This window comes from Rhamphochromis longiceps, linkage group LG3 (genome assembly GCF_057381845.1).
Source record: "Rhamphochromis longiceps isolate RC_006_pf linkage group LG3, R_longiceps_female_GT1.1, whole genome shotgun sequence".
NCBI classification, from domain to species: domain Eukaryota; kingdom Metazoa; phylum Chordata; class Actinopteri; order Cichliformes; family Cichlidae; genus Rhamphochromis; species Rhamphochromis longiceps.
Window position 1 is genome coordinate 24,868,305 of NC_140559.1, and position 26,463 is coordinate 24,894,767.

The 26,463-nt window shown below is 44.8% G+C and overlaps 2 protein-coding genes across 15 annotated transcripts in view; one reads left to right on the top strand and one right to left on the bottom strand.

Moving 5' to 3' along the window:
• Positions 1 to 11,078: 11,078 nt before the first annotated feature.
• On the bottom strand, positions 11,079 to 24,219 carry LOC146673621 (uncharacterized). Its single transcript, XM_085400978.1, has 6 exons — positions 24,148 to 24,219; positions 12,991 to 13,051; positions 12,504 to 12,776; positions 12,179 to 12,424; positions 11,288 to 11,737; positions 11,079 to 11,167 (listed from the first exon to the last, which is right to left on the bottom strand). The coding sequence occupies exons 1-6, from the start codon at positions 24,217 to 24,219 to the stop codon at positions 11,079 to 11,081; spliced, it is 1,191 nt and encodes a 396-aa protein (XP_085257104.1).
• Positions 14,170 to 26,463, top strand: part of LOC146673622 (uncharacterized) — a 28,260-nt gene continuing 15,966 nt past the window's right edge. The window contains exons 1-4 of one of the 14 annotated variants that reach the window (XM_085390527.1): positions 14,368 to 14,796; positions 20,220 to 20,560; positions 21,019 to 21,069; positions 21,158 to 26,021. The gene's annotated coding sequence lies outside the window, so the exon portion shown is untranslated. The other 13 variants (XM_085390574.1, XM_085390556.1, XM_085390616.1 and 10 more) reach the window with 13 other exon arrangements.

Sequence of the window (26,463 nt, forward strand, 5' to 3'; positions counted from 1 at the left end):
CACATATATATATATATACTCGTATTGATATTGAACGCATGACCCTGAAGGTAACCGCGTCATGGACAAAAGTAAAACAGTATGTCGGATGTGCCACGCAATGCTCAATTACATTGGTGGAAACTAGTGCGTTAGCACAGTTTGCTAGTTAACGTGTTGGCCGTCCAGCCCCACGCACGGGGCGATCATGGATCTCTTACTTAGAGATCATGGAGGGGTCTACAATTTTCATTTCCACTGTGAGAGACAGAATCTAAAAAGAACAATCCGGAAATCACATTGTATGATTTTTGAACAATTTATTTGTGAATTACTGTGTCAAATAAGTAGTTGATAACTTGCTTATTAGCCAGATTCCTGACCATCAGCGACCTGTTATTTTGTTTTTAAATAGTCCATCTACATTCTGCTCATGATTCTAAATTGGTAGCACCTGTTTGAGGTCGTTAGCTGTCATAAAGACACCTGTGCACCCCACAACCAGTCAAAGTAGCAACATGGGTAAAACCAAAAAGCTGTCAAAAGACACAAGAGACAAAATTGTAGACCTTCACAAAGCTGGAAAGGGCTACGGGGCAATTGCCAAGCAGCTTGGTGAAAAAAGAACAACTGTTGGCGCAATTGTCAGAAAATCAAAGAGGCTGATGATGACTGTCAATGTCCCTCGGACTGGGGCCCCACGGAAGATCTCTCCTCGTGGGGTATCACTGATTCTAAGAATGGTGAAGAATCAGCCCAGAATTACACGGGCGGAGCTGGTCAATGCCGTGAAGAGAGCTGGGACCATCGTTCCCAAGGCTAGTATCAGTAATACACTAAGATGTCATGGTTTAAAATCTTACATTGCACACAAGGTTCCCCTGCTTAAGTCAGCCTATGTCCAGGCATGGCTGAAGTTTGCCAGGGACCATCTGGATGATCCAGAGCAGTCATGGGAGAAAGTCATGTGGTCAGATGAGACCAAAGTAGAACTTTGTGGTCTTAACTCAATTTGCCGTGTTTGGAGGAAGAAGAATGATGAGAAGAATAATGATATGCTGTGATATCATACCTACAGTGAAGCATGGGGTTGGAAGCATCATGCTCTGGGGGTGTTTTTCTGCACAAGGGATAGGACGACTGCACTGTATTAACGAGAGGATGAACGGGGCCACGTATTGTGACATACTGGGCAAAAACCTCCTTCTGTCATGGTCCTGGGTCTTTTGACCCAGCGTTTTAAGTTTGAGTTTATTTTGTTCATTAGGTTATCTAAGTTCATTTGGTTATTAGACTCCTTGTGTTTTCTTCCCCTGTATTTAAGCTTCCCCTCACCCTTCGTGTTTCATGCTGCGTGTCTTATGTTATCAAGTTTGTATTATTATGCCTAAGTGTTTCTAGTTATTATTTTCCCCTCGTGTTTCCAACCATGTTAAATCTCCCCTGCTCTTCATGCGTTTCATGTCTGTGTCTTACGTTGTCAAGTTCGGGTTGTCATGTCTATGTCTCATTATGTTTCCTGTTTTATTGTGAAGAGGTCTGGTGTTCTGTGTTCATCATGTTCAGTTTTACTCTCCCACTGTGACGTCATTATGTTCATGTGTGCCAGCTGTTTCCTCATGTGTCTCCACTTCCCCTAATCACCTCCTGTGTATTTAAGTCCTCTGTTTTCAGTGTGTGATTGTCAGGTCGTCTGTTGTCCACGCCATGTTTCCTATGCCATGCTTCCAAGTTTCTTGTCTAGGTTTTTCTTATTGTTTGTTTAGATTTCCCAGTTTAGGTTTGTGTTAATTTTGCTTCAGTTTGCCTTGCCCTTTGTTTGTACCTTTTTTTCCAGCCATATTAAACGGCTCGCTTTTTGTTAACATTCAAGTTTTGTTCCCTGTTCCTTGGAGTCTGCATTTTGGGTCCTTTTTCAATTCATACAGTCTGCCCTCGCCAGACTGTGACAGAACGACCTGACCATGCTGGACCCAGCGGACATTTATTTCAGTGACTTTTTTGAATTCAAGATTCGTGTTACACAGCTTCGTGGACTTTGGATTATCTCCTGTGCAGGGAAGCAGGGGGAGGAGAAGGAGGCTATTCGGGCTCAGTTGACCCGGATAGCCACGGCTAACCCAGGTTTTATGGACTGCCTGCCTGCAGATTTAAAGAAGTTTGCTACAGCCACGAACTCCTCTGCCTCACCATCATCGTCTGAGCAGGTGCCCAGTGTGCAGGCTGAATCACACCAGCCCTGCGGTGATGCAGCTCTTCCTTCACCGGCTACAGGAGTAAGAGTCGGCTTATTCAGTCTCTCACCTGTCTCCATGTCCATGTCGCCACTGCAGCAGAGAAGTGCTGCGTTTCCCTCACCTCAACCGGTGGCTGCTTCCAGTGCTACATTCATCTCAGCTGTAGCGGCGCCGGCCTCCACAACCACCGCTTCCAGGAGGAGGCGGCGTCCAGGTCGTCACCACGGCTCACAGCAACATGAGGTGGGTGATTGTATTCTGAATCCACGCGTTTTTTCTAAGGACAATATTGGAACAAACACTGCCTTAAAGGTTCATGGGCATGTTTATGAAATGACTAAGACTGCAAAATCACCAGCCAAGTCTTCCACGGAATATCTTATCCCTCTGCACAATTACCTAGCATCCCTGTGTATTGATCATGCTACGAACTTTGCTTCCAAGAAGCCAAATTATAAGACTGTTTGCACTGGAAGTGCTAGCCATGAGGCTCAGCTAAGCCACTGTGGGACCGAGATCCGGGCCAGGTTGGAGCCAGGGGCTAAGTTGGAGTTTGTGCAGCCTTTTCCTGTGTCTGCTGGAGGGCCCGAGGAGCCCGTCCAGCACCATGCCGCGTCGGTTGGGGGGCCCGAGGAGCCCATCCAGCCTCACGCCTCGTCAGCTGGAGGGCCTGAGGAGCCCGTTCAGCCTCACGCTTCGTCAGCTGGCGGGCCCGAGGAGCCCGTCCAGCCTCACGCTTCGTCAGCTGGCGGGCCCGAGGAGCCCGTCCAGCCTCACGCCACGTCAGCTGGCGGGCCCGAGGAGCCCGTCCAGCCTCACGCCACGTCAGCTGGCGGGCCCGAGGAGCCCGTCCAGCCTCACGTCAGCTGGCGGGCCCGAGGAGCCCGTCCAGCCTCACGTCAGCTGGCGGGCCCGAGGAGCCCGTCCAGCCTCACGCCACGTCAGCTGGCGGGCCCGAGGAGCCCGTCCAGCCTCACGCCACGTCAGCTGGAGGGCCCGAGGAGCCCGTTCAGCCTCACGCTTCGTCAGCTGGAGGGCCTGAGGAGCCCGTCTGGCCACCTTCTGCTTCACCACCTGTGGCTGCAGCGCCACCTCCTGCGGCTCCCGTGCCGCCGCCTGCAGGACCACCACCTGCTGCGCTACTGCTTGCTGCTTCTACGCCTCAGCCTGAGAACTCATACAAACTCATTTCACCCACTATAGACTGTGTGTTGCTGCAACTTGAAAAGCAACCTGCCTCGTCAGCTGGAGGGCCCGAGGAGCCCGTCCAGCCTCATGCCTCGTCAGCTGGAGGGTCCGAGGGGACCGTTCAGCCGCCATCTGTGGCCGCCTCGTCATCGGCTGGTCCAGCTTCAGCCTGTGCCTCGCCAGGCCCAGCCTCATCAGAGCCTTCAGCCTCGCCGGGTCCAGCTTCTGCCTGTGCTTCGCCTGGTCCGGCCCCGCCGTCGTCTGGTCCAGCCTCAGAGTCTTCAGCCTCGCCATGTCCGGGCTCATCAGAGTCTTCAGCCTTGCCATGTCCGGCCTAATCAGAGTCTTCAGCCTCGTCGGGTCCAGCTTCGTCAGAGTCTTCAGCCTCGTCGGGTCCAGCTTCGTCAGAGTCTTCAGCCTCGTCGGGTCCGGCCTCTGCCTCTGCTACGCCTGGTCCTGCCTCTGCTGCGTCTGGCCCTGCCTCGCCTCAGCCAGAGGTCTCCGCACCTGCTGGCCCTGCCTCGCCTGGTCCTGTTGTGCCAGCTGGAGGTTCAGCCAAGCGCGCCCAGCATCCTTCCACGCCGTCGCCTGCAGCGCCATTATCTGTGCCTGCCACGCCTCAGCCTTGTCTCCTTCCACCTGCCAAGCCACGTCCAGGTCCAGCACGGCTGTTTCCGGAGCCTGTCAGGACAGCCTGTCGACGGAAACCAACCAAACCATCCAAGGATTATCGTCCACGCCGTCGACCACCCGCCAAGCCGCCCGACAGGTCTCGTCCACGTCACCGCCGGCCGCGAGCCAAGCCACCCGAGTGTGGCCAGCCATGCTTGCTTCGCCACTGCCGCCTTCCACATGGCCGGCCCCCTGAACCCTTGAACTATGGACTACTGTGCCATCGGCCTCCAGGTCGGCCACCTGAACTCCTTTTCTGCCGAGATCATGGTCGCCCTCCTGAAACAGGGTCTCGGACTCTCAAGCCCTTGTGTTTGGACTGAGTGCTTCAGATTCTTTGTTTTTGTGGTTTTGTTTCAGGCCCTCCGTCCTGGACCCCCGCCGCCCGCCCTGGGTGGGTTGTTTTGGTTTTGTTTCATGTTTGTTTTCTTGTTGCTGCATTTCTTTGTTCATGGTTTTGGGCGTCTGGAATCCGCCCTTGAAGGGGGGGCTCTGTCATGGTCCTGGGTCTTTTGACCCAGCGTTTTAAGTTTGAGTTTATTTTGTTCATTAGGTTATCTAAGTTCATTTGGTTATTAGACTCCTTGTGTTTTCTTCCCCTGTATTTAAGCTTCCCCTCACCCTTCGTGTTTCATGCTGCGTGTCTTATGTTATCAAGTTTGTATTATTATGCCTAAGTGTTTCTAGTTATTATTTTCCCCTCGTGTTTCCAACCATGTTAAATCTCCCCTGCTCTTCATGCGTTTCATGTCTGTGTCTTACGTTGTCAAGTTCGGGTTGTCATGTCTATGTCTCATTATGTTTCCTGTTTTATTGTGAAGAGGTCTGGTGTTCTGTGTTCATCATGTTCAGTTTTACTCTCCCACTGTGACGTCATTATGTTCATGTGTGCCAGCTGTTTCCTCATGTGTCTCCACTTCCCCTAATCACCTCCTGTGTATTTAAGTCCTCTGTTTTCAGCGTGTGATTGTCAGGTCGTCTGTTGTCCACGCCATGTTTCCTATGCCATGCTTCCAAGTTTCTTGTCTAGGTTTTTCTTATTGTTTGTTTAGATTTCCCAGTTTAGGTTTGTGTTAATTTTGCTTCAGTTTGCCTTGCCCTTTGTTTGTACCTTTTTTTTCCAGCCATATTAAACGGCTCGCTTTTTGTTAACATTCAAGTTTTGTTCCCTGTTCCTTGGAGTCTGCATTTTGGGTCCTTTTTCAATTCATACAGTCTGCCCTCGCCAGACTGTGACACCTTCCCTCAGTCAGAGCATTAAAGATGGGTCGTAGCTGGGTCTTCCAACATGACAATGACCCAATGCACACAGCATTCCATCTGTATGGAGGAGTGGGCAAAAATCCCTCCTGCAGTGTGTGCAAACCTGGTGAAGAACTACGGGAACCGTTTGACCTCTGTAATTGCTAACAAAGACTTCTGTACCAAATATTAAAAATTTTTGATTTAAGTGATCAAATACTTATTTGACACAGTAGTTCACAAATAAATTGTTCAAAAATCATACAATGTGATTTCTCTCTGGATTTTTCTTTTTAGATTGTGTCTCTCACAGTGGAAATGCACCTATGCTGAAAGTTGTAGACCCCTCCATGATCTCTAAGTAAGAGAACTTTCAAAATTACAGGGTGATCAAATACTTATTGACCTCACTGTGTGTGTGTGTGTGTGTGTGTGTGTGTGTGTGTATATAATGTATATACATACATAAGTCACTTATAAATAAATAGTTGGAAAAGAAACGTGTAGCTGTAGCAGCAAACAGTGTGTTAAGTGGATGCGTTGTACAGGGAGATGGCCACAGGCAGGAATGATTTCCTGTGTCGTTCAGTGGTGCTTTTCGGTAATCTCAGTCTCTCACTGAACGAGCTCCTGTGACTGACCAACATGTCATGGAGTGGGTGGGAGGTGTTATCCAACATTGTCTTTATCTTGGACAGCATCCGCCTCTCCGACACCACCTTGAGGGAGTCCAGCTCCATCCCCACAACATTGCTGGCCTTACGGATCAGTTTATTAAGTCTGTTGGCATCTGCGACCCTCAGCCTGCTCCCCCAGCATGCAACAGCATAGAGGATCGCACTGGCCACAACAGACTCATAGAAAATCCTCAGCATTTTCTGGCAGATGTTGAAGGACCTCAGTCGCCTCAAAAAATAGAGACGACTCTGGCCCTTCCTGTAAAGTGCTGTGGTGTTTTTAGCCCAGTCCAGTTTATTGTCAATGTGTACTCCAAGGTATTTATAGTCCTCCACAATGTCAACACTGACCCCCTGGATTGAAACAGGGGTCAAGTGTTTCCTGGTCTTCCTGAAGTCCACGATCAGTTCCTTGGTCTTTGCCACGTTGAGCTGCAGATGATTCTGCTCACACCACGTGACAAAGGAGTCGACCACAGCCCGGTACTCTGTCTCATCATCCCTGCTGATGCATCCAACCACCGCAGAGTCATCAGAAAACTTCTGAAGATGGCAGGTCTCTGTGCAGTGGCTGAAGTCTGTGGTGTAGAGGGTGAAGAGGAAGGGGGAGAGGACAGTCCCCTGTGGTGCCCCTGTGTTGCTGATCACCTTGTCAGACACACACTGTGGGAGACGTACATATTGTGGTCTTCCTGTCAGGTAATCAACAATCCAGGACACCAGAGAAGCATCCACCTGCATCGCTGCTAACTTATCACCCAGGAGGGTCTGCCTGATGGTGTTGAAAGCACTGGAAAAGTCAAAAAACATGACCCTCACAGTGCTCGCCGGCTGGTCCAGATGGGTGTAGACACGATTGAGCAGGTAGATGATGGCGTCCTCTGTTCCGAGACGAGGCTGATAAGCGAACTGAAGGGGATCCAGATGTGGTCTTACTATGGGTCGCAGCTGGTCCAGGATGAGCCTTTCCAGGGTCTTCATGATGTGGGAGGTCAGTGCCACAGGCCTGTAATCCTGGGGGCCACTGGGACGAGGCGTCTTTGGTACAGGGACGAGGCATGATGTCTTCCACATCACCGGGACCCTCTGCAGACTCAGACTCAGCATAAACAGTTTATGAAAGACTCCACACAGCTGGGGGGCACAGGTCTTGAGGACAAGGGGACTCACTCCGTCTGGTCCAGCAGACTTGCCTGAGTGAAGTCTCCTCATTTGCATCTCAACCTGGTATTGAGTGAAGGTGATGGGTGGGGGAGGGGTGTCAGGAATCTCACAGGAGGCAACATGTGAAGAGAGAGGCTGGCACAGTGGTGTGGTTCTGGATTCCAGGCTGACTGCAGGTGAGGTTGTGGGGGTGGGAGCAGACACTGTGGTGTCGAATCTATTGAAAAACAGATTCAACTCGTCGGCTCTATTCTCACCTCCCTCAGCTCCCCTGCTGTTGGTTGGCCTGAATCCAGTGATGGTCTTCATGCCCCTCCACACCTCTCTCATGCTGTTCTGCTGGAGTTTCCACTCCAGCTTCCTCCTGTAATTGTCCTTAGCCTCTCTGATCTTGTCCTTTAGTAACACCTGGATCTTCCTCACCTCCTCTTTGTTGCCCCCTCTGAAAGCCCTCTTCTTGTTGTTGGGGAGGGCTTTGATGTCCTTAGTCACCCACGGCTTGTTATTTGGGTAACAATGAACAATCTGAGCTGGAACAATGGAGTCGGTGCAGAAAGTTATGTAGCCTGTGATACACTCAGTAAGCCCATTGATGTCCTCGGCGTGAGGCTCACAGAGTGTTTCCCAGTCGGTCACCTCGAAACAGCCCTGTAGTTCCGCTATTGCCTCCTCTGACCACCTCCTAACAGTCCTGGTGGTCACAGGTTCCCTCCTCACAATTGGCACATAGCGGGGGGTGAGGTGAATCAGGTTATGATCTGACCTACCAAGTGGGGGGAGGGAGGAGGAGCTGTATGCATCCTTGACGTTAGCATACAGTAAGTCTAAAGTTTTCTCTCCCCTGGTGGGACAGTCCACATATTGTTTGAATGTTGGTAGTGTATTGTCCAGTGATACATGGTTGAAGTCACCCGAGATCACAATAAAGGCACTCGGGTGCTGAGTCTGTAGCCGAGCTATGGCAGAGTGGATAGTGTCACATGCAGCTGTGGGGTTAGCAGAGGGGGGAACATAGACAGCCACCAAGATGACGTGAGAGAATTCCCTGGGTAAATAATACGGCCTGAGTCCAACAGCACACAGTTCAGTGTCCGGGCAACAAATCCTTTCTTTGATTGTTATGTTGGCAGGGTTACACCACCGGTTGTTAACTAAAACAGCAAGCCCACCTCCTTTACGCTTACCGCTAGCGATGCTGTCCCTGTCCGCCCGAACAGTGTGGAAGCCTTCCACGGAAGCATTCTCATCGGGAATGTCCTGGTGCAGCCATGATTCGGTGAAACACATCAGGCTACACTCTCGGTATTCCCTCTGACTCCGTACCAGTGCTGAGAGCTCGTCGATTTTAATTGCCAACGATCGCACATTTCCCATCACGATAGACGGCAGACACGGTTTAAACCTCCTCCTCGCTTCGAGCCTCCGCTGTCTCACCGTCACCTTTTTTCTTCTCTTCTGTCCTTGACCTCTGCATCCCCGATGTGTTTTCCTCCAAATTTCAGCTGGTACTTCTGCGGGCCTGGCCAGCGAGCCGGCCGGCATCAGGGCGATCAGCTGATCTCTGGAGTAAACAGTCCGTGCGTGTAGGAGATGTGCCGCGGTCCCGTTCCATGATAAAAGTAACAGTTCCACGGCCACCAGAAGAACAAAAACTCTCTCAATCCACATGATTGAGTAAGAGATAGAAAACGGAGGAAAATACAAGTCAGAAAAAAAAAAGAATACGTAAGAAAAAAGAGCTAAACTAAGAGAAAAGCAGGAGCGACTGTAACAGGCTGCACGCTGGTTGGCGCATGCGCACTAAAAAAAAAAAAAATATATATACATATATACACTGAACAAAAATATAAACGCAACACCTTTGTTACTGCTCCCATTCCCCATGGGATGGACGTAGAGACCTAAAATTCATTCCAGATACACAATATAACCATCCCTCCCAAACAGTGGTCACAAATCAGTCCAAATGTGTGGTAGTGGGCACATCTGCTATATTGAGATAATCCATCCCACCTCACAGGTGTGCCACATCAGGATGCTGATCTGACATCATGAGTAGTGCACAGGTGTACCTCAGACTGCCCACAACAAAAGGCCACCCTGGAATGTGCAGTTTTTTGCGCTACTGGGGGTCTGGGGACCCAGAACCGGTCAGTATCTGGTGTGACCACCATTTGCCTCATGCAGTGCAACACATCGTCGCATGGAGTCTATCAGATTGTCAATTGTGGCCTGTGGAATGTTGGTCCACTCCACTTCAATGGCTGTGCGAGGTTGTTGGATATTCGTGGGAACTGGTACACGCTGTCGTATACGCCGGTCAAGCACATCCCGAACATGCTCAATGGGTGACATGTCCGGTGAGTATGCTGGCCATGCAAGAACTGGGACATTCTCAGCTGCCATCTGCCCTGAACAATGTGAACCATGATTCATCCGTGAAGCGCACACCTCTCCAACGTGCCAGACGCCATCGAATGTGAGCATTTGCCCACACAAGTCTGTTACGGCGACGAGCTGGAGTCAGGTCAAGACCCCGATGAGGACGACGGGCATGCAGTTGAGCGTCCCTGAGACGGTTTCTGACAGTTTGTGCAGAAATTGTTTGGTTGTGCAAACCAATTGTTCCAGCAGCTGTCTGGGTGGCTGGTCTCAGACGATCTTGGAGGTGAACCTGCTGGATGTGGAGGTCCTGGGCTGGTGTGGTTACACGAGGTCTGCGGTTGTGAGGCCGGTTGGATGTGCTGCCATATTCTCTGAAACGCCTGTGGAGACGGCTTATGGTTGAGAAATGAACATTCAATGCACGGGCGACAGATCTGGTTGACATTCCTGCTGTCAGCATGCCAATTGCACGCTCCCTCATTGCTTGTGGCATCTGTGGCATTTTGCTGTGAGACAAAACTGCACATTCCAGGGTGGCCTTTTGTTGTGGGCAGTCTGAGGTACACCTGTGCACTACTCATGATGTCAGATCAGCATCCTGATGTGGCACACCTGTGAGGTGGGATGGATTATCTCAATATAGCAGATGTGCCCACTACCACACATTTGGACTGATTTGTGACCACTGTTTGGGAGGGATGGTTATATTGTGTATCTGGAATGAATTTTAGGTCTCTACGTCCATCCCATGGGGAATGGGAGCAGTAACAAAGGTGTTGCGTTTATATTTTTGTTCAGTGTATATATGTATGTACATGTCGGCTCGGACGTCACCCGGATCAACAAGGTCCGCGTCAGGTGATGAGGAACCAGGGCACCCTGACGAGAAGTGGGCTACTTGAACAAGAAGGCATCGGTGGGCAAGAGACGAAAACAGGGCATTCTTGGAAGGGGTTACATGAATAGGATGAGGGACCTATGGATTCTTTGAACATCCACAATGACGGAAAAACAACTAGTAGCTCAGTGTTCCAACATTCGAAAGAAGGGACTGCTCTCACAGCTAGAGATTGACGAGGTACAACAAAAATGCTACGGCAAGGGGGAGCCAGGATGCCAGGTCCGGGGGGAGATATCATCACCCCCACCTGAGATTGGGTACCAAGCCCCAAGTGCGATAGGAGAAGGATTGTTGAGTGCGAGAGGAACTGACCTGAAAGATAGGATGATGGCCAAGCTTGAAACCTGGACCCCCCGTAGCCAGTTACCAAGATTACGTGAAATACCCTCAGAAGGTCTGCTAGATGATGTTAATGCAGCACTACGGACGATACCTACAGCCACGATTACCGAGACTAACAAGCTGATCTACAATACGGCTCATATCTCATATCAGTGAGATGTTATGTTATATATATACATTTGAAAACAATAATGTAAAATCAAAAGAAAATGAATCATAAACAACAACTGCAAAACAAAACTGGAGGATCACTGAAGAAAAATCAACAAGCTAAGCAGAGATCAGTTCAGCTTAGAGGTGATGCCCTCTGGTGGCATAATTATTGTTCAATCCCTGCTCAGTCTGGACACGTGGGGTTGTCACCATTTCATTTCCTGCAGCTACAGCAGGTGACAAAGACAAGATACAAAATGTATCAGCTGTTAACACATAAAGTATTCAGACAGAAAAAGGTATTAATCATCAGTGTATTGATTGACCAGTAAATGATTCAGCGTTACCTGCAGCCCTTTGTTGATATAAAGACACTATTAGTAGGGTGCAGACGAAGAACAGACAGAACATCCCTCGGAACACACTGATCACTCTGAACCAAAGCTGGAGGGAGGAGGAGTCAGGGGGTGGAGTGGAGGAAAGGGGCACAGTTGTGATGTCGAGTTTCATTGTAAAAGTGGGTGGGCCTCTGGTAATAGCACCTGGGGCTGTTGTAATGGTGGCTGGGGTTTTGTTGGAGGTTGGTTGGTCGGTGGCATCGGTAGAAGTGATGGACCTAGTGCGGTTGGAGTTGTTGGCTGTGGTGATAGTATTGGTTGGAGGGGATCTGGTGGAGGTGTTCATGGTAGTGGTGGTTGGGGCTCTGGTGGAGGTGGTGAAGGTGGTAGTGGGTGTAACTCTAGAGATATGCAAACCACTGGTGGGGTTGGTGGTAGTAGACAGTGTTGTAGGTTTACCTGCGGAGAGAATCTGACCTGTTCAGGTTATTATAGCTTCTTTTCCACTAGTACCTACTCATCCTCACTCAACTCTTCTCTACTCAGCTGCCATCATTTTCCATTACAACTGAGTATCACCTTATGTGTGTGATATCGATACAGCAACAAGGCTATGATGACATTTGTATGCGACACAGACACAACACTAACAAATGGGTGATCATATACCTGCTGCTTGGTCAATGGCTTCTTGCAGACTCAGGTGGCATGCAGTCTGTTGACCTCACAGACTGCATGTGACTCCGGTCACTTGGAACCCCAGCCAAGCAGGTACTAAAAAAACCACAGGGTACCAGAAACTAAAACCCTAAAATTCGAGTTGAGCAAGTCGAGCTGAACTGAGTAGGTGCTAGTGGAATAGGGCAATTATTGGTTAAAAAAAGGAGTGATGCTCCTCACCTGTGACAGTGATCCAGCTGGATGGAGACTCTCCATGACCGCTGATGTCACACTTGTAGAGGCCTTCATCAGACCTGGAAACATGCTGGATGATCATGTGACCTGTAGGCTGCTTCCTGATGAGGGAGCCATCTTTATAGAAAGCAGCTGGGAGGTTGGAGGGAGTGGTCTTTGTTTTACAGAGCAGAGTGACGTCATCTCCCTCCATCACAGGGAGGACAGGACTCTGCAGGATCACTGATCCACCTCAACACAGAGACAAACTACAGCATTTCATCCATTTACACACAGCTTCATCAACACTAACTCCACACACTCAGCTTACCAGTGACTGTCAGGTTAACCATGTTGCTGATGGTACTCTGATTGGACTCGCACCAGTAAACGCCAGTGTGCCATGGAAAGATATAGCTGATTTCGCAGGAATTCCCAGTAGATTTCCCCCACTTAACTCCACATTGGGTCCTGGTTTCTTTGCTTGTGTTTCTCCTCAGAGTCCATACAGCAGAGCTGTCATCTTCTTCACAGCTCAGAGACACAAAGTCTGCTTCAAAGATTTGAGAGCTGCTGGGATTCACAGTCAGACGAGCTGTGAGGGCTTAAATAAAATATTTAGTCATATTCTTTTCCTCTACTTGTTAATGAAAACTAGACCAGCAAGATTTCTGTAAGAACTGCATGATCATCTACAAATGAAAGGCTTTCTACATCCTCCTTAGTCATCACTCCTTAAGAAAGAAGTTACTTATAATTATTACTTACAGTCTTCAGGATTTCAAAAATATAACATTTGATAAAAGATGCTGACTGACCTTGGTTTGCTGTGCAGCCCAGCAGTGAGAGCAAAACTAAAAGAGAAATGAACTTTAATAACTGTGATCATCTCTCAGAATTCAGACACCAACACAGATCCAGCAGGTCGGACTCACCCAGCAGCATCTGTACAGATGTTCCCTCCATCCTGCAGCTGGCTGAAATGAGATCAGCAGCAGTTTGACAGAAATTAAAATAGTTCTACTTCCTCTTTCTGTATGTGTCAGAGGGTCCGTGTGCTTTTCTCTGTAGTGGCTACCAGGCAACACTTTATTTTCTTAAAAGTGCTCATGCACATAAAGCATGGTGAATGGACTGGTTCTTATACAGCACTACTTTACTTGAGTCCTCAAAGTACTTTGCACAATTGTCTCATTCACCCAAGCACTTTTTTCTTAGTACTTCTGATCTAATGTTCACACTCCTCTGGATGTATCATTGTAACACAAATATTAAATTACATCATTTAACAGCTTCATTAAACTTTTGTTCTGTCAGTTACACTTTTATATCTTTTGTATTATTTTCTTAAATTAGTTTTTCGATTTTTTTTTAGTAATTCTGAAACCTGAGCTAAAGTTAAACTGAAACTGGACTTAGGAGAGTGAAGTGAAGCTAAATAACTCTGACTGCACTGTCATTGGGTTTTTGCCTCTGCTGGAAGCGACATCATATCAAGAAAAACAGGATTCCTATTTATAATTTGATCTGTGTGTGAATTCCTTCAAGATCCCAACAGCAAGAACAAACAATTTTATGTATATTTATATGAGTGGGAATGGTTCCTTGCCCTGGGGTGTCCCAAGCTGGTCGTATAAACTATTCAGGAGTCTCCTGCACCATCCACTAGGACTTTCTACTCATGCTGTTGGAGACTGTTTGCCTCACACCCGTTTCACACCTGCAAGTCCAGGAGAACACACAGAAGTTGGAGAGGTCAACAAAGGGAATGTTTTTGTACTGTTTTATCTTTGGTGTTATTGCTGCTATTTTTCTTGTCAAACCCCAAACTCAGGGTGCAGGGGACCGAACCACTCTGACAGTGTGACAGGTTGAATGACTACTGCATATAAAACTGTTCAGTTAATACTAATTCATATCAGTTGATATAAGGACGAAAATAATGTAAATATGGTAAGAAAATGGCTAAGAGTTTATTATTTTTCATGTTATATTAATGGCTTTCATGTTATTTAAGAGAACTGCAATCTATACATCAGTGATCGGCTAGTAAGCCTTTTCTGGGATCGATTAGTAGTGTCTCTATTCTCCACTAGGGGGCTTTCGCGCGTTCTCCTCACTGCAATAAACTACTGCATGAGAGACGCAAGTCATAATCACTCTCGTGATTCTTTTCCCCCTGTTTTCAGGTAAAAGTGTTTAAAAGTTGATATATTTCCAATGTGTACACTGTTAAGATATTTAAGAGGTAATCCTTCATTGTTTTGTAAGCGTTAAAAGCATTACATTGCAGTTTTGTGCACATATACGTGGCGGTTTTGAGCTGTGTTTTGTACTGTGTAATGGCCATTAAGATAACGGCAGGAGCTAAAAACGCCGCGATTGTCAGCCATTTTATCAGGAAACCTGCTCAAGTATATGTATAATAAGCACTTTAGTATTTCGGTTTATTATTTAGTGTTTTTCTTCCACCATGTGACATTTAGCAGTACAGAATGTGAAACGTTACTGCAATAAACTACTGCATGAGAGACGCAAGTCACAATCACTCTCCTGATTCTTTTCCCCCTGTTTTCAGGGGTGTAACAACAGCTCTGGGGAGAAGTTTAAGAGACAGCTGAACTGTGAGTCTTGTGCTGAATTTCTTTATGCTTTTGTGTTGAATGACAGACAAGCATCAAGCTGCAGAGACTAAAGACATTTTAAAGTGGTACTCAAGAGAATCAGACAGTCGACAATTTGTGGCAGCATCTGTTCCAGGCTTTCTGGAAGACTATTAACCAATGTCCAAAGTTTTCTTTGAAAATTGGCTACTTTTTCACTCTTTGTAGCTGACTATTTTCAGAGGAACATTTGTTGTTTGTTAAACCACTGACCTATGAATCATTCGAGCAATAAAAGGCACATAACTCCCCAGAAAAAAAAAACAAAAAACAGGAGACCTGAACTTCCTTGGCCTTCTGACAGTTTTTGTCCATGCATAGGCATGACAGCACACCCAGCATGAGCATATTACTGGTGTCTATTGGGAGCAGGCAGGAGTAAAGTAGGAGAGCTTTACAGAACTGTAGTTATGCAAGTGACCACATGGAGACACTATTGTAGTGTGTTTAAATGTAAAACCATGTTTGTAGCATTTAGTGTGAGAAAGAAGACAACAGGGGCCTGTTCTTCGTACCGCGCTAAGTGAGTTAGCTGGATGAGATTGTTGACGATTTCGCGTGATCCTGGATCGTTCGGTTCCCCGAAGCCCATCCGGGACTTGCTGTCATAGCAACAGAGCCGTAAGCCTAAACCTGCTGGGGAGCAGGTTTACTTTATGTAAACAGGATTAGATCGCGGCCACGCAGGTATGCCCGCGTCATTCATACGAAAGCAACAGCGATATTCCACCACTGTTTCACCATAAATAAATAACATCAATGTAACTAAAGATAATGCAGCACCTGATCCATTTATTGATTTCACACAGATAGATACAGGTCATTTCCTTAAAAAGGGAAATGTACTATTAACATTCTATTACATGTATGTGATTATTACAGATGTAATTCATATTTCAGAGTAGTAATTGTAAATTACTTTGTGTAATCAAGATGAGAGACCACGGCTATAAAAGCGAAGGTGGATTTGGGAAGTCTGTCACAGCCATGTCCTGTCCGTATACGCGAGCCACCCATTGCGGAAGGTGCAAGATTGATAAGGAGAGTCCTCAGAATCCAGCGTATATTGTGGGACAGACAGGATCCTTTAGCTCAGCGCGACAGTGTGCTCATAGAGAGATATCGATTTTCCCGTGAGGATATTATTTACTTAACCAACTTGTTGACGAGGGGGTGCAGGACCACCACCTGTCTTTTTTTTGCTCTGCCCTTTTCTTGGTTGCTGTTATAAACAAACAGATTATTTCAGGGTCTCTTTCCAAGAGACGAAAAGCAATATAAGTGATAAATATTACCATCCTGTAGAATATTCTTATATTTCACTTTTACTTGTTCCCATTTTCTAGTGGGTCCTGTTGTGGCTCTAATGTGTAAGGGGATATAATATAACATATTATAATATAATATAATGTAATATAATATTGGATAATATAGTGTGATATGATAAATCTACCCTACCGCCTACTGGTGTTGGCCAGAGGGGCCGATGGCGCGATATGGCAGCCTGGCTTCTGTCAGTCTGCCCCAGGGCAGCTGTGGCTACAACTGTAGCTGCCTCCACCAGTGTGTGAATGTGAGAGTGACTGAATAGTGGCATTGTAAAGCGCTTTGGGTGCCTTGAAAAGCGCTATATAAATCCACTCCATTATTATTGTTATTATTAAATTACTTACGAGTTTAATTTGTCAGCAACTTTCTGCCAGCCCTCTCTCCTTGCTTTTGCAGCCTTTGCAGTGTTCCCTTGCGTTCTGATTAAACTCTGAAACTCCTGAAATCCCTCACTCAAGAGTTCTTGCTCTGCTGCCGAAAAATACCGAGCCGAGCGCGCTCCGTCGACATTTTCGCCGACCAATCAGAGGGTTGCCTATCAATGTTTCCACTATCGATGCGTAGCCCCTTTTACGACACCCAGTGATGTCACATTACTGCGTCCAGCTGTACTAATCGTCAACAGCAGGTGTGTTCGGGGAACCGGATTAGCGCGCTCACGGTTAGCGCGATGGTTTGGTCTTGGATGTTTCATTTGATCTTGGATGTAGTAAGCGACGTACGAAGCACAGGGCCCAGCTTGCTTCAAAAGATGTTGTTGATTAGACTTTGTAGAAATTCTGTTTTTTACTCATAACCTACCTGATTACTGATACAGCATAAACAATACTTATTAAACTCTTCTTAATTGTGACTAAACTGTTTGTAATGCTCCTTTTCACAGCTAATATGAGTGCAAAACATTTCTCAGCATAAACTGTATCAACTGACCAAAACATTCTTTCGGTAACTTTTGAGTGATGACCCACAAAGTTGACTTCATGTTTAATCTGATGTTGTCATGTGAAAACGACTCTGGGTAGTCGTCAATGCTGACACATGTTAGAAAGAAATCTGGGTCTCTTGCATTGAACTAATGTATTAATTGGTAATTTGCAAAATATAAACTGTATTTAGATGGTGGCAAAAATATCAAATTAATATTTAGAAGTTGTGTTGAATTCTAAAAACAGCTTTGAAAATGAAATGATATTAATGTGCAGATTTAGGTCCACTATATATTGCTTAAATTGAAAAAAAAATATATATACCAAAAATGTAATTAAAAGAAAAATGCTTGATTTGTAAAACTGGTTTTACTTACTTGAATGAATAGACTCTCAGTAAATATGAGATTTATCTGCTAAGAAAGACTTAATGTCACTTAAAAAATATGTTTCTATGTTCTTTGTTTGGATGGGTCTTATTAATTTGATATGATAGCATGTGTGGCCATAACTTTCCATTAAAAAAATAAAATAAAAATGTGCATATATTTGAATTTTAAAACTACATTTTGAAACACTTCATTGATAAGCTGTTAAAACCAGATTTACACACTAGTGCTGTGTCATCAAAATGAAAAGTGAAAGTGTCCACGTGTCCAAGAGACATTTTTGTCCCTGATGATAAGGAAAAATGTCTGGAACAGTGGGAGCCCTAATCGTATTATTTTACAGTATTGCAGGGGTATCGCAATCTGGTGAGTGTTTATATCTACATTCTGTTACTACTTGACTTGGCACATATATTCCACCCATCATTTTCCTAACTGCAGTTAAGACACACATGTGTGTCCAGCTCAGTGTCTCAGGAGGACCGATTCACTGTCAGAGGCGAGCTGCAGTCTGTGTTACTGTCAGTGCTGTGATAGACTCAATGAAAATTGTGTTTGTTTTTCCTTTTAAGGGAATCAGAATATTGACGTGAGTTAAGTGTGTCAGCTATTTCTCTGTCAAACTCCTCTTCGGGTTGTAACACACAGGTTAAAGATGAAAGATGCTTTATTGTCATTTCCACATGTAAAACATGTTGAGAAGAAAAACAGCCCTGTGTGCTGGTTGTATTGAGATGGTGGAAAGATAATGAAAGAGTGAAAGATAATAGATAAGATAATATCTATCAAGATAATAATACCAGTGAAATAAAACAGTAAGCAGATGAAAGAAATAAGATAATAAAACTAATCTAAAAAGTGGCAAATTTCACTGATTTTAAATAGCAATGGCATTTAGGGTAGTGTTTGCAATACAGTAATGTCAAGTTTGAAGGAAGGTTTTGTACTGTAGAGCTGAAGAGTCTCACAGCACCCAGAAACAATCCATTATGCAATGCAGCCTGTGCAAGTTTGCTGAGCGTGTACACTTCTCATTATGCTGAATGCTTTGAATCTGAAACTAGCAGCTTCTATGCTGCCTCTGGGGATTCTGTCATCAGGACATCTGTAAGAAATGTCCACTTGGAGCTGGTCTCATTCTCTCTGTGTCCCAGTGTCTTTGTCTCTGTTGGTGTCTCTGTTTGTAATAGAACTGCAAAGGTCTGTTCCACTGATAACAAATTCAGAAAGTCATTAAACCAGCTCTCTATATTGAAATCCTCTACATTACTTTCTCTCAGCTTGGCCGATGACCCCGTGTTTTGAATTTGTTTGCTCTTGTTCTTAGTTCACTGAGTGTTGGTTCCTTCCATGTCCAGTTTGTCTTAGTCTTGTTTCTGTGTGTCTTCTCCAGTATCTCCTTTGTTAGTTTTCTGTGCCTCACTGTGAAGTTTGTCTCTCAATGTTTCTTCGCCTGTTCTCCCAATCGTGTCTCGGTGTGATTTCTCTCACTCTCTCTGTCCCATGCCCTCTCATCCTTGTCTCTGTCTTCTCCCTCTGTTCCCTGTATTTAGTCAGTCTGCGTCTCGGTGTGAGTTTCTCTTGTTTCCCGTTTTATTCTGACAGTCTCTTGTCCTGTGTGCATCTTGTTCAGTTTTGCTTTCCCTGGCTCATCAGTTAGAGTATGTGCAGCCGTGTTTCCCAGGTGTTTCCTCTCTGCCCTGATTCCCTGTGGTGTATATATTGTCTGTGTCTCCTGTCCATTGTCATGATCTCCTTTCCTCACTGGCTGGTGTTCTACTTGTTAGTCTAGACTTGTAGTTTATATCCAGTTTTAGCTTGTCTGTGGTTTTTTGGTTCAGTTCTCTCTGTGAGAGTCCTGCATGTTTGGTCCTGCCTGCCTCACACAGTGTTATGACCCTGTGCACAGGTTTTGGTTGGAATATGGTCATTTGGGTAATCTGATGATCATTTCTAGGGTTTCCACAATGAAACACAACCATAACATTATAATAATTACAATAAAAACTTATTTTTTTTTAGACATTTTTCACACAGTTACAAAATGTTTCACAGTTTGAAGTTACGGATGTTCTAACATAAAAACATCCATACATGCATTAGATGTAGATTATGTCGATTATGGCCAAAATAATCGGAGAAAGATCAAGGAAAACTTAACCTATATATAGGAGTTGTCAGGAGTCAATTAAAACAAACCACAGATTAAATTAACTTTACAGGATTAGGTGGTCAGAGAGGCTAACTGCTGTTATAAGGTCTTAGCAGCCTTCCTATATAAGCAATGTACAGCTCTACAAGTTAATAATAGAAATTCAATGTGAACTCTGAATTTCAATGGAAGTCATTAAAGGAAAGCTACAATAAGAGTGTTTGTGCCCTCTAGTTGTTGCTGTTGACTAGTTGCAGCATTCTGGCACATTTGAAGACAGGCTAGGGAGGACTTACTGCTACTGTCATTGAAATCACTGAATAATAGTAAAGGCTGGATTTTTGCGATGTTTCATAGGAGAAGGAAACAAGTTTGGATGGGCTTATTAACCGATAACTGATCTATATTTGAATGTGTGATCAAGCAGCATTGTAACTCATTCACTTTTTAAAAAGTAATCGCACACTTGTCTCTCCCTTCATGTATCCTTCTGACTCGTTTTGAGTTTTTGATTCAGGACACACTTGATTCTGTTTCCTTTGGTATCAATGAATTGAATTGCTTAGTGTTGTTTTAAATCTCCTTCAGTCCACGTGATCCTCACAGCCACTGTCGGACAGAACGTCACTCTGCCAAGGTGATCGGAGTTGAAGAGTGGAACAGAGCAGACCTGGAGGATCAGTATGTGTTTTTGTTCCTAGACGATCATACTGATGCAGCCAATCAGCATCCATCTTTTAAGGGCCGGGTGGATCTGCAGGACAGGCAGATGAAGGATGGAGACGTGTCTTTGATTCTGACCAATGTGAACATTAATGACACTGGAACATACGAGTGTCGTATCAAGACAGGAACAAATCGCAAGAGGAGAGCTCATCTGAAGACCGACCCCATCAGCATCATCTACCTGAGTGTTGTTGATCCTCCAGGTGAGTGAGTAGCGCTAAGTGTGTGTGATCAGAGGTGAAGCTGCTTCCTGGCTGCTGATGTTTCTTCTAGGTTCGGGCACCCAGGGCTAACTTTCCATTGTCTGGATTCACTTAACCTTATACTGTTTAGTTAACCCAGAGTTTCCCCACTTATTCACAAGAAAGAAGTCAGTGAAGATGTGGCATTTTCAGATGATTTTGAACCAAAATTTAGAATATAACCTGCTCCTGATGGTTTTAGTTTTTATTCTCTGAGCTGCAGATTTGGTGCTGTTTAACTTAGTCTACATAAAAATTTTCAACAGATATAAAATCAGCAAGTACGTGTAGATGTAATGTTTTTGGATCATATATTATTGCTTATAGAAAGATACAATTACTGCAACATTGCGTGCTGTGAATAAAGTAATAAAAAGGGAAATGCAATGCCTTTAGATCCTCCTGCTCTCCTTGCATAGGTTCAGGTGATCTTCCAGGAATGGTGATGCAATTTTTGGAATTACTGATTGGTCAGTAGGTGGTGATTTTGTATGGATTCTGTTCTTTTCTTCACTCATCACCTACCTGACAGCTGACACACCTGTTTCTCACCTGCAGGTCAGCCAGGAGGAACTGCTGGACGGACAGTTGGTCTGTCAGTGTTTGCGTTCTTGTTGCTGTTCTACTTTTGAATTCAAATTTAAAAAAAAAAAAAAAATAGAAAACATCCTCTTGGTGGTAAGTTACAAGTTCAAATGTTTCTCGTCTGTAAATCTCCTGCTGGTGTGATCATGTCACCATGTTGAATGACTGATCTGAGGACAGAAGAATTTCTAGATTCAAAGCACATCGTGAATGTTCACTGTGAACCTCAATAATTAGTAGAAAAGACATGTTGTTGAGGGTGTTAACAAAGTTTCAAGGATTTCTGTTCCCAACTGTGCAGAGAAATATATGTGACATCTGGATAAGGTTTGGTTCAGTGCTTTTCTTTGGCTTTATTTGGATGTATCTTCTGACTTTTAGCTTTCAAAATCAAACATCTAAACCATTATTCTCAAAACCTGTTTAGAAACTTTCCTCTAATTTTAAAAACTACTACATACACATGCTAATGTGTTGTTTGGTATGTTCATGCTGTTTGCAAACATATGTACTTAATCGATCTGTAAGTTAAAAATAGTAGTGGCACAGCCTGCTTATATAAATAAATAGAAGATAAATATGATTGTATGTTTACTATTATTATATGTACTTTATACATATATATACTTACATAATTTTAGTGGATTTGCAGCCAATCTGAATCATATATTAAACTGGCATCTTAATGTATCAGCTATATGAGCATAAAGTTTTGTAGCCCAACAGAACATTGTGTGATTTACCCCAAATAAAGACCTTCCTAACTACCCTGAATGATTCTGCAATCTGATTATTTCAAGGCTGGAACGCGGATCTTTCAAACTAAGATCTGAGTGTGGGAGAAACCTGAGAGGGACATAGGAGAGGGGCTACATTAGAGTATCTTCAATAGTATCCATAAATGATGCCTACTTACAGACTCTCTGTCTCCCACTATCTATTTCCCTGTTTGTCTGCAACAGAGGCGTCCCCACAACTTAATGACTTGAAGTGCCATAGGAGGTGAACACGAGGCTTAATCAGGGTGCCGTCATTGGCTGACATCAGATCAAGAATCTGTGCGTATAGCCTGAAAAGTGAAAGTGCAAGTGTCCCAGAAAGTCTTCTCTGTTGCGTCTGTTGGAAGTGCCATGATGTCTGGAAAAATGGGACTGATGTTAATATTGATTTTTAATATTTTGGAGGCGTCGTCTTCTGGTGAGTTTTTAAATGTATCTCTATTGCATTAGTATACAGAGAGAGATCAATGTAGACATATTATCTGCTATAAAGACAGGTATAGTTCATTGATTGTAAGTAAAGTAGCAGCAGCATTTAAAGTAGTGTGTACAGCACAGTAAGATGCACTTTTAATGTCCAGTGTTCAGAAATATGAGTCTGTGTGTTTGTGTGTGCCGCACAGTGATGCAGGATGCGAGGACGCTTTCCTCAGCACATCTGTAGAAGATGTGCACTTCCCACCTCTCTCTCTCTCTCTGATGCTCTCACTCACTTACTGCATCACAGGAATTTCCAGGGAGTTTTTCTTAACTGTGATGGCAGAAAGATGACCAAGGATTTAACATGAATGCTTTTTAAGATGAATTATCCAAACAGAACTGGGATGCGGTGTGTGAGGAGTTGGATATTAATAAAGTAAAGCAATGCAGTTGTGGTCAAACAGAAACAGAAAGAAAAAGATTCCTTGCAGATGTAGCAGGATGATTTAAGCCTGCTCTCAATTTCCATGAAGAAAAGCATTTTGTGTGTGTCCAAGTTCAAGATAGTTACAAAGATTTCGTTGTTATGAATGAGCGATACATATTTTTATTAAACATTTGAACATAGCACAACGCAAAGTCACTGACTAGGTTTGCAAGCAAACCGTGTGTAGATGACAGAGAGAGAGAGGATCCAAGTGCAGACAAAATGGTGGTTTAAACTGAAAGTTAGTCCTTTGTTTTGGTGGCTGTACAAAACACAAAGTAATGAAAGAAGGGATGAACTGGAAACCATAACAAAAGCCTAAACTGGGAAAAGCTAACCAAAAGCCCATAAGAAACATAAAAACAATGAAAAAACCTGAAAACTGACCATTTCTGACCACTGGTATACGGCAACTTTATCCTTTTAACAGCTACCCAAAGTTAAGGGACCTATCTTGGATTATGGGATATTTAGATAGAGCGCTGTCACCGTTCTCCAGCTTCAAAATGTATTACCCTTTCACGACCTGAAGCTCAGTACTGCGCCACTACGACAGCCATATCTATCTGTTCTCTGATTGGATTGTAAAATTTGTGATTGACATGGCATTGATCAATTAGCTGAAAGGAAGAACTATTGGATCAAAATTCATACTTGGAAGCTGAAACTCACACAGCAGGTAAACATCTGGGTCTAAAGGCAGATTGTCCCTCTGGGGGCAAGGGTACCTGGTCCTGGGGTATAGAGGATGTTTGGGGAGTGTGTGTGTAGTGTCTATTTCTGTTTGTCTCCATGTTGGACGAGTGTGTGAGTATTTGTATATGTATATGTGTGCATGAGGGTGGGAATGCATCTTTGTGTCTGTGTGTGCTTGTTTGTCTGTGTTTATATGTCAGGTTGGGTCAGAGACTCCACCTCTCTGGGAACATCTCCCCTCACCTCACTCCCTGCAGGTGGCTGAGTGTTCCTCAGTGACGGCCCCAACCGTCAGTGAGTTGGTGGTTCTTGGTGTCCGGGGCTGGGCGCTCAGGTATGTACCGGCACACTCCAGGTGGCTGTTTAGCGGGGCCTGGCGCCCATGGCTGACTTGGGCCCATTCCGGGAGGTGGGGGGCCCCTCAGACCTCGGGCCTCTGGGTCCTGGTCTGCTCTGACGCGGCTGGCTGCCGGCGGAGCCCATGGGCACATCATTGCAGTCCCCTGTGACTTCTGCATCATGGCTGCTGGGTTACCCTACTCCTGGGGCTGTCCTCAGGTCTTTCTGGGAGGAAAGGTTACCCCTCCAATGGTCCTCTTTGGGTTCTGATGCACTGGGGGCCTCTGGATGTCTGGGACCTGGAACTCCCCCATGACTATGGGCTATGGCTCCCTATACCCTCTATCAGATCGTTACATGGAGAAACCTTTTGAATAGAAGTGCGCTCACACACAAGGGTGTACACAACGGTGTACACATGGGTGATCACAGATACAAACTATATATTCCTTGGCTGCTACCTCAAAGCACATTGTGCGCTGTCGGTCTTGCATGCTGCAAAACAACCGTCAATATTTAGTATTTACTGTTACTTATCTAGGTTGTTGCTGTGGTGCCCATATTGTGTTGCTCTTTGATGCTTGTTTTCATTTTCATTTTTTCTTTCAACAGGTGATCCAGCGTTTTTACAGTATTACTTCTCACACTGTCCCTTGTCCCCTCTGTTTTTCTCTTCCTCCCTCCCTTTCTTTATTTCTTTTTCTCTTTCCTATCCTCCAGTCCCGTCTGTCTTGTCTGTAATTACTATATGGCAAAGCTGTATTGGCCTTTAGACAATAATTCTGATCACTAAAGTACCAAATGGGCCAAAAAAGGACCAAAAAAAACCCCCAACTCACACACATCCAGGAAACTTGAGCACAGTTTTGCACATAGTTTTTTGCTTTGTATCTGTAACCAGACCTAAACAAAAACTATTTATAACTTGCATAAATATTTTTTTTTTGCAAACACACAAATTCTGTGTTTATTGTGAACTGAGTTACAAAACTCAGTTCACAACTACACATTCTGATTTACAAATACAAAATATTTATGACCACAATTTGAGCCAATAGTGGAACGGTCTTCCGGGTGGTGATTCCTCCGTGTTGTGTGTGTGTGCATGTTTGCACAAAAAAGTCCAGCAAGCTCATCGAGTTCCTGCTGCAGAGCTCTCGACCTTGTAGAACTGCAGCGGCTTGTTCCAGTGATCAGTCCTTAATCCATCTGCATATCTTTGCATTACCTTTGATAATAAAACTAGGGTTATAATCATATGTGTATATTATTGCACAGGATTATGTAAAAAACTATAAAATTTGGAACAAAAGACAGTAAAATGTCTCTATTATTTACTTTCACAAGTCAGTTCAAAATAGTAAAACTTTTCAAAAGATTCCCTTTTTTTAAGGCAACAACAACAAACAACAACAATAACAACAAAAACACAGGCGACCAAGAGAGAAATCGCTCACCTCAGGGATTACGTGTGATTGAATGTACTGGAAAAATCTCACTTTTGATCTACGCTAACGCAACAGTACATCAAACGTAATGCTTGAACAAAGTTGTAAGGAACATTGACTTATAAGTGACCTGTTTGAATGTCTAATGAAGCAGTAATGTAACTCGCCCCCTTCCTGAAAAGAAAATGCACATTTGTCTTCCCCTTCATGTGTCTTTGACTCATTTTTACTTCTCCTTTCATATCATCAAAGCTGTGAATCCATCCTCTCTGTTCTCTGTAACTTTCTCGCTCCTTCAGTCCACGTGAACCTCACAGCCACCACAGCAACCGTCGGGCAGAACGTCACTCTCCAGTGTCGAGCTCCACACAAGAAGCTCATCACAGTAGTAGAATGGAGCAGAGCTGACCTGCAGGATGAGTATGTGTTTTTGTTCCTGGATGGTCATCCCGATAGAGGCAAGCAGCATCCATACTTTATAGACAGGGTGGATCTGCAGGACAAACAGATGGAGGATGGAGACGTGTCTTTGATTCTGACCGATGTGAACATTAATGACACTGGAACATACGAGTGTCGCGTTGCGACAGGAACAAATCGCAAGAGGAGAGCTCATCTGGAGACCGATCCCATCAGCATCATCCACCTGAGAGTTGTTGTTCCTCCAGGTGAGTGAGTAGAGTTGAGTGTGTGTGTGATCAGAGGTGAAGCTGCTTCCTGGTTGTTGATGTTTGTTTCTAAAGATGTTGCTGATGAGACTTTGTAGAAAGCAGCTGGTCTGAGTGATGTGATCAGAGTGCAGTAGATAATGTCTGACAGCAGTTTGAAGAGGAAATGGATTCTCTTCTGTTCTTCACTCATCACCTACCTGACAGCTGACACCTCACACCTGTTTCTCACCTGCAGGTCAGACAGGAGGGCACACAGAGGATGGAGGGATTGTCATTGTCAGTTTTGTTATAGTTTTTGGTGTTGCTGCTGTTATTACACTTGGGGTTGGGGTTTTTTTTTTTCAAAACAAAATGCGAAAAGTAGAGGCAGGGGGCTTGGAGAAACCTTACTGTGATGATTATTTAAGAGATACCTAAAATCTCTTCACAGCTGAACTGT

Excerpts from the sequence above, each read along its gene's own strand:
- LOC146673621 (XM_085400978.1), bottom strand. The coding sequence starts at position 24,219 with ATGGGGGAGTTCCAGGTCCCAGACATCCAGAGGCCCCCAGTGCATCAG. Across the intron at positions 12,777-12,990 it reads GGGCTGCACAGCAAACCAAG|CCCTCACAGCTCGTCTGACT; the intron begins GTCAGTCAGCAT and ends ATTTTATTTAAG. Across the intron at positions 11,168-11,287 it reads ATATCAACAAAGGGCTGCAG|CTGCAGGAAATGAAATGGTG; the intron begins GTAACGCTGAAT and ends CACCTGCTGTAG.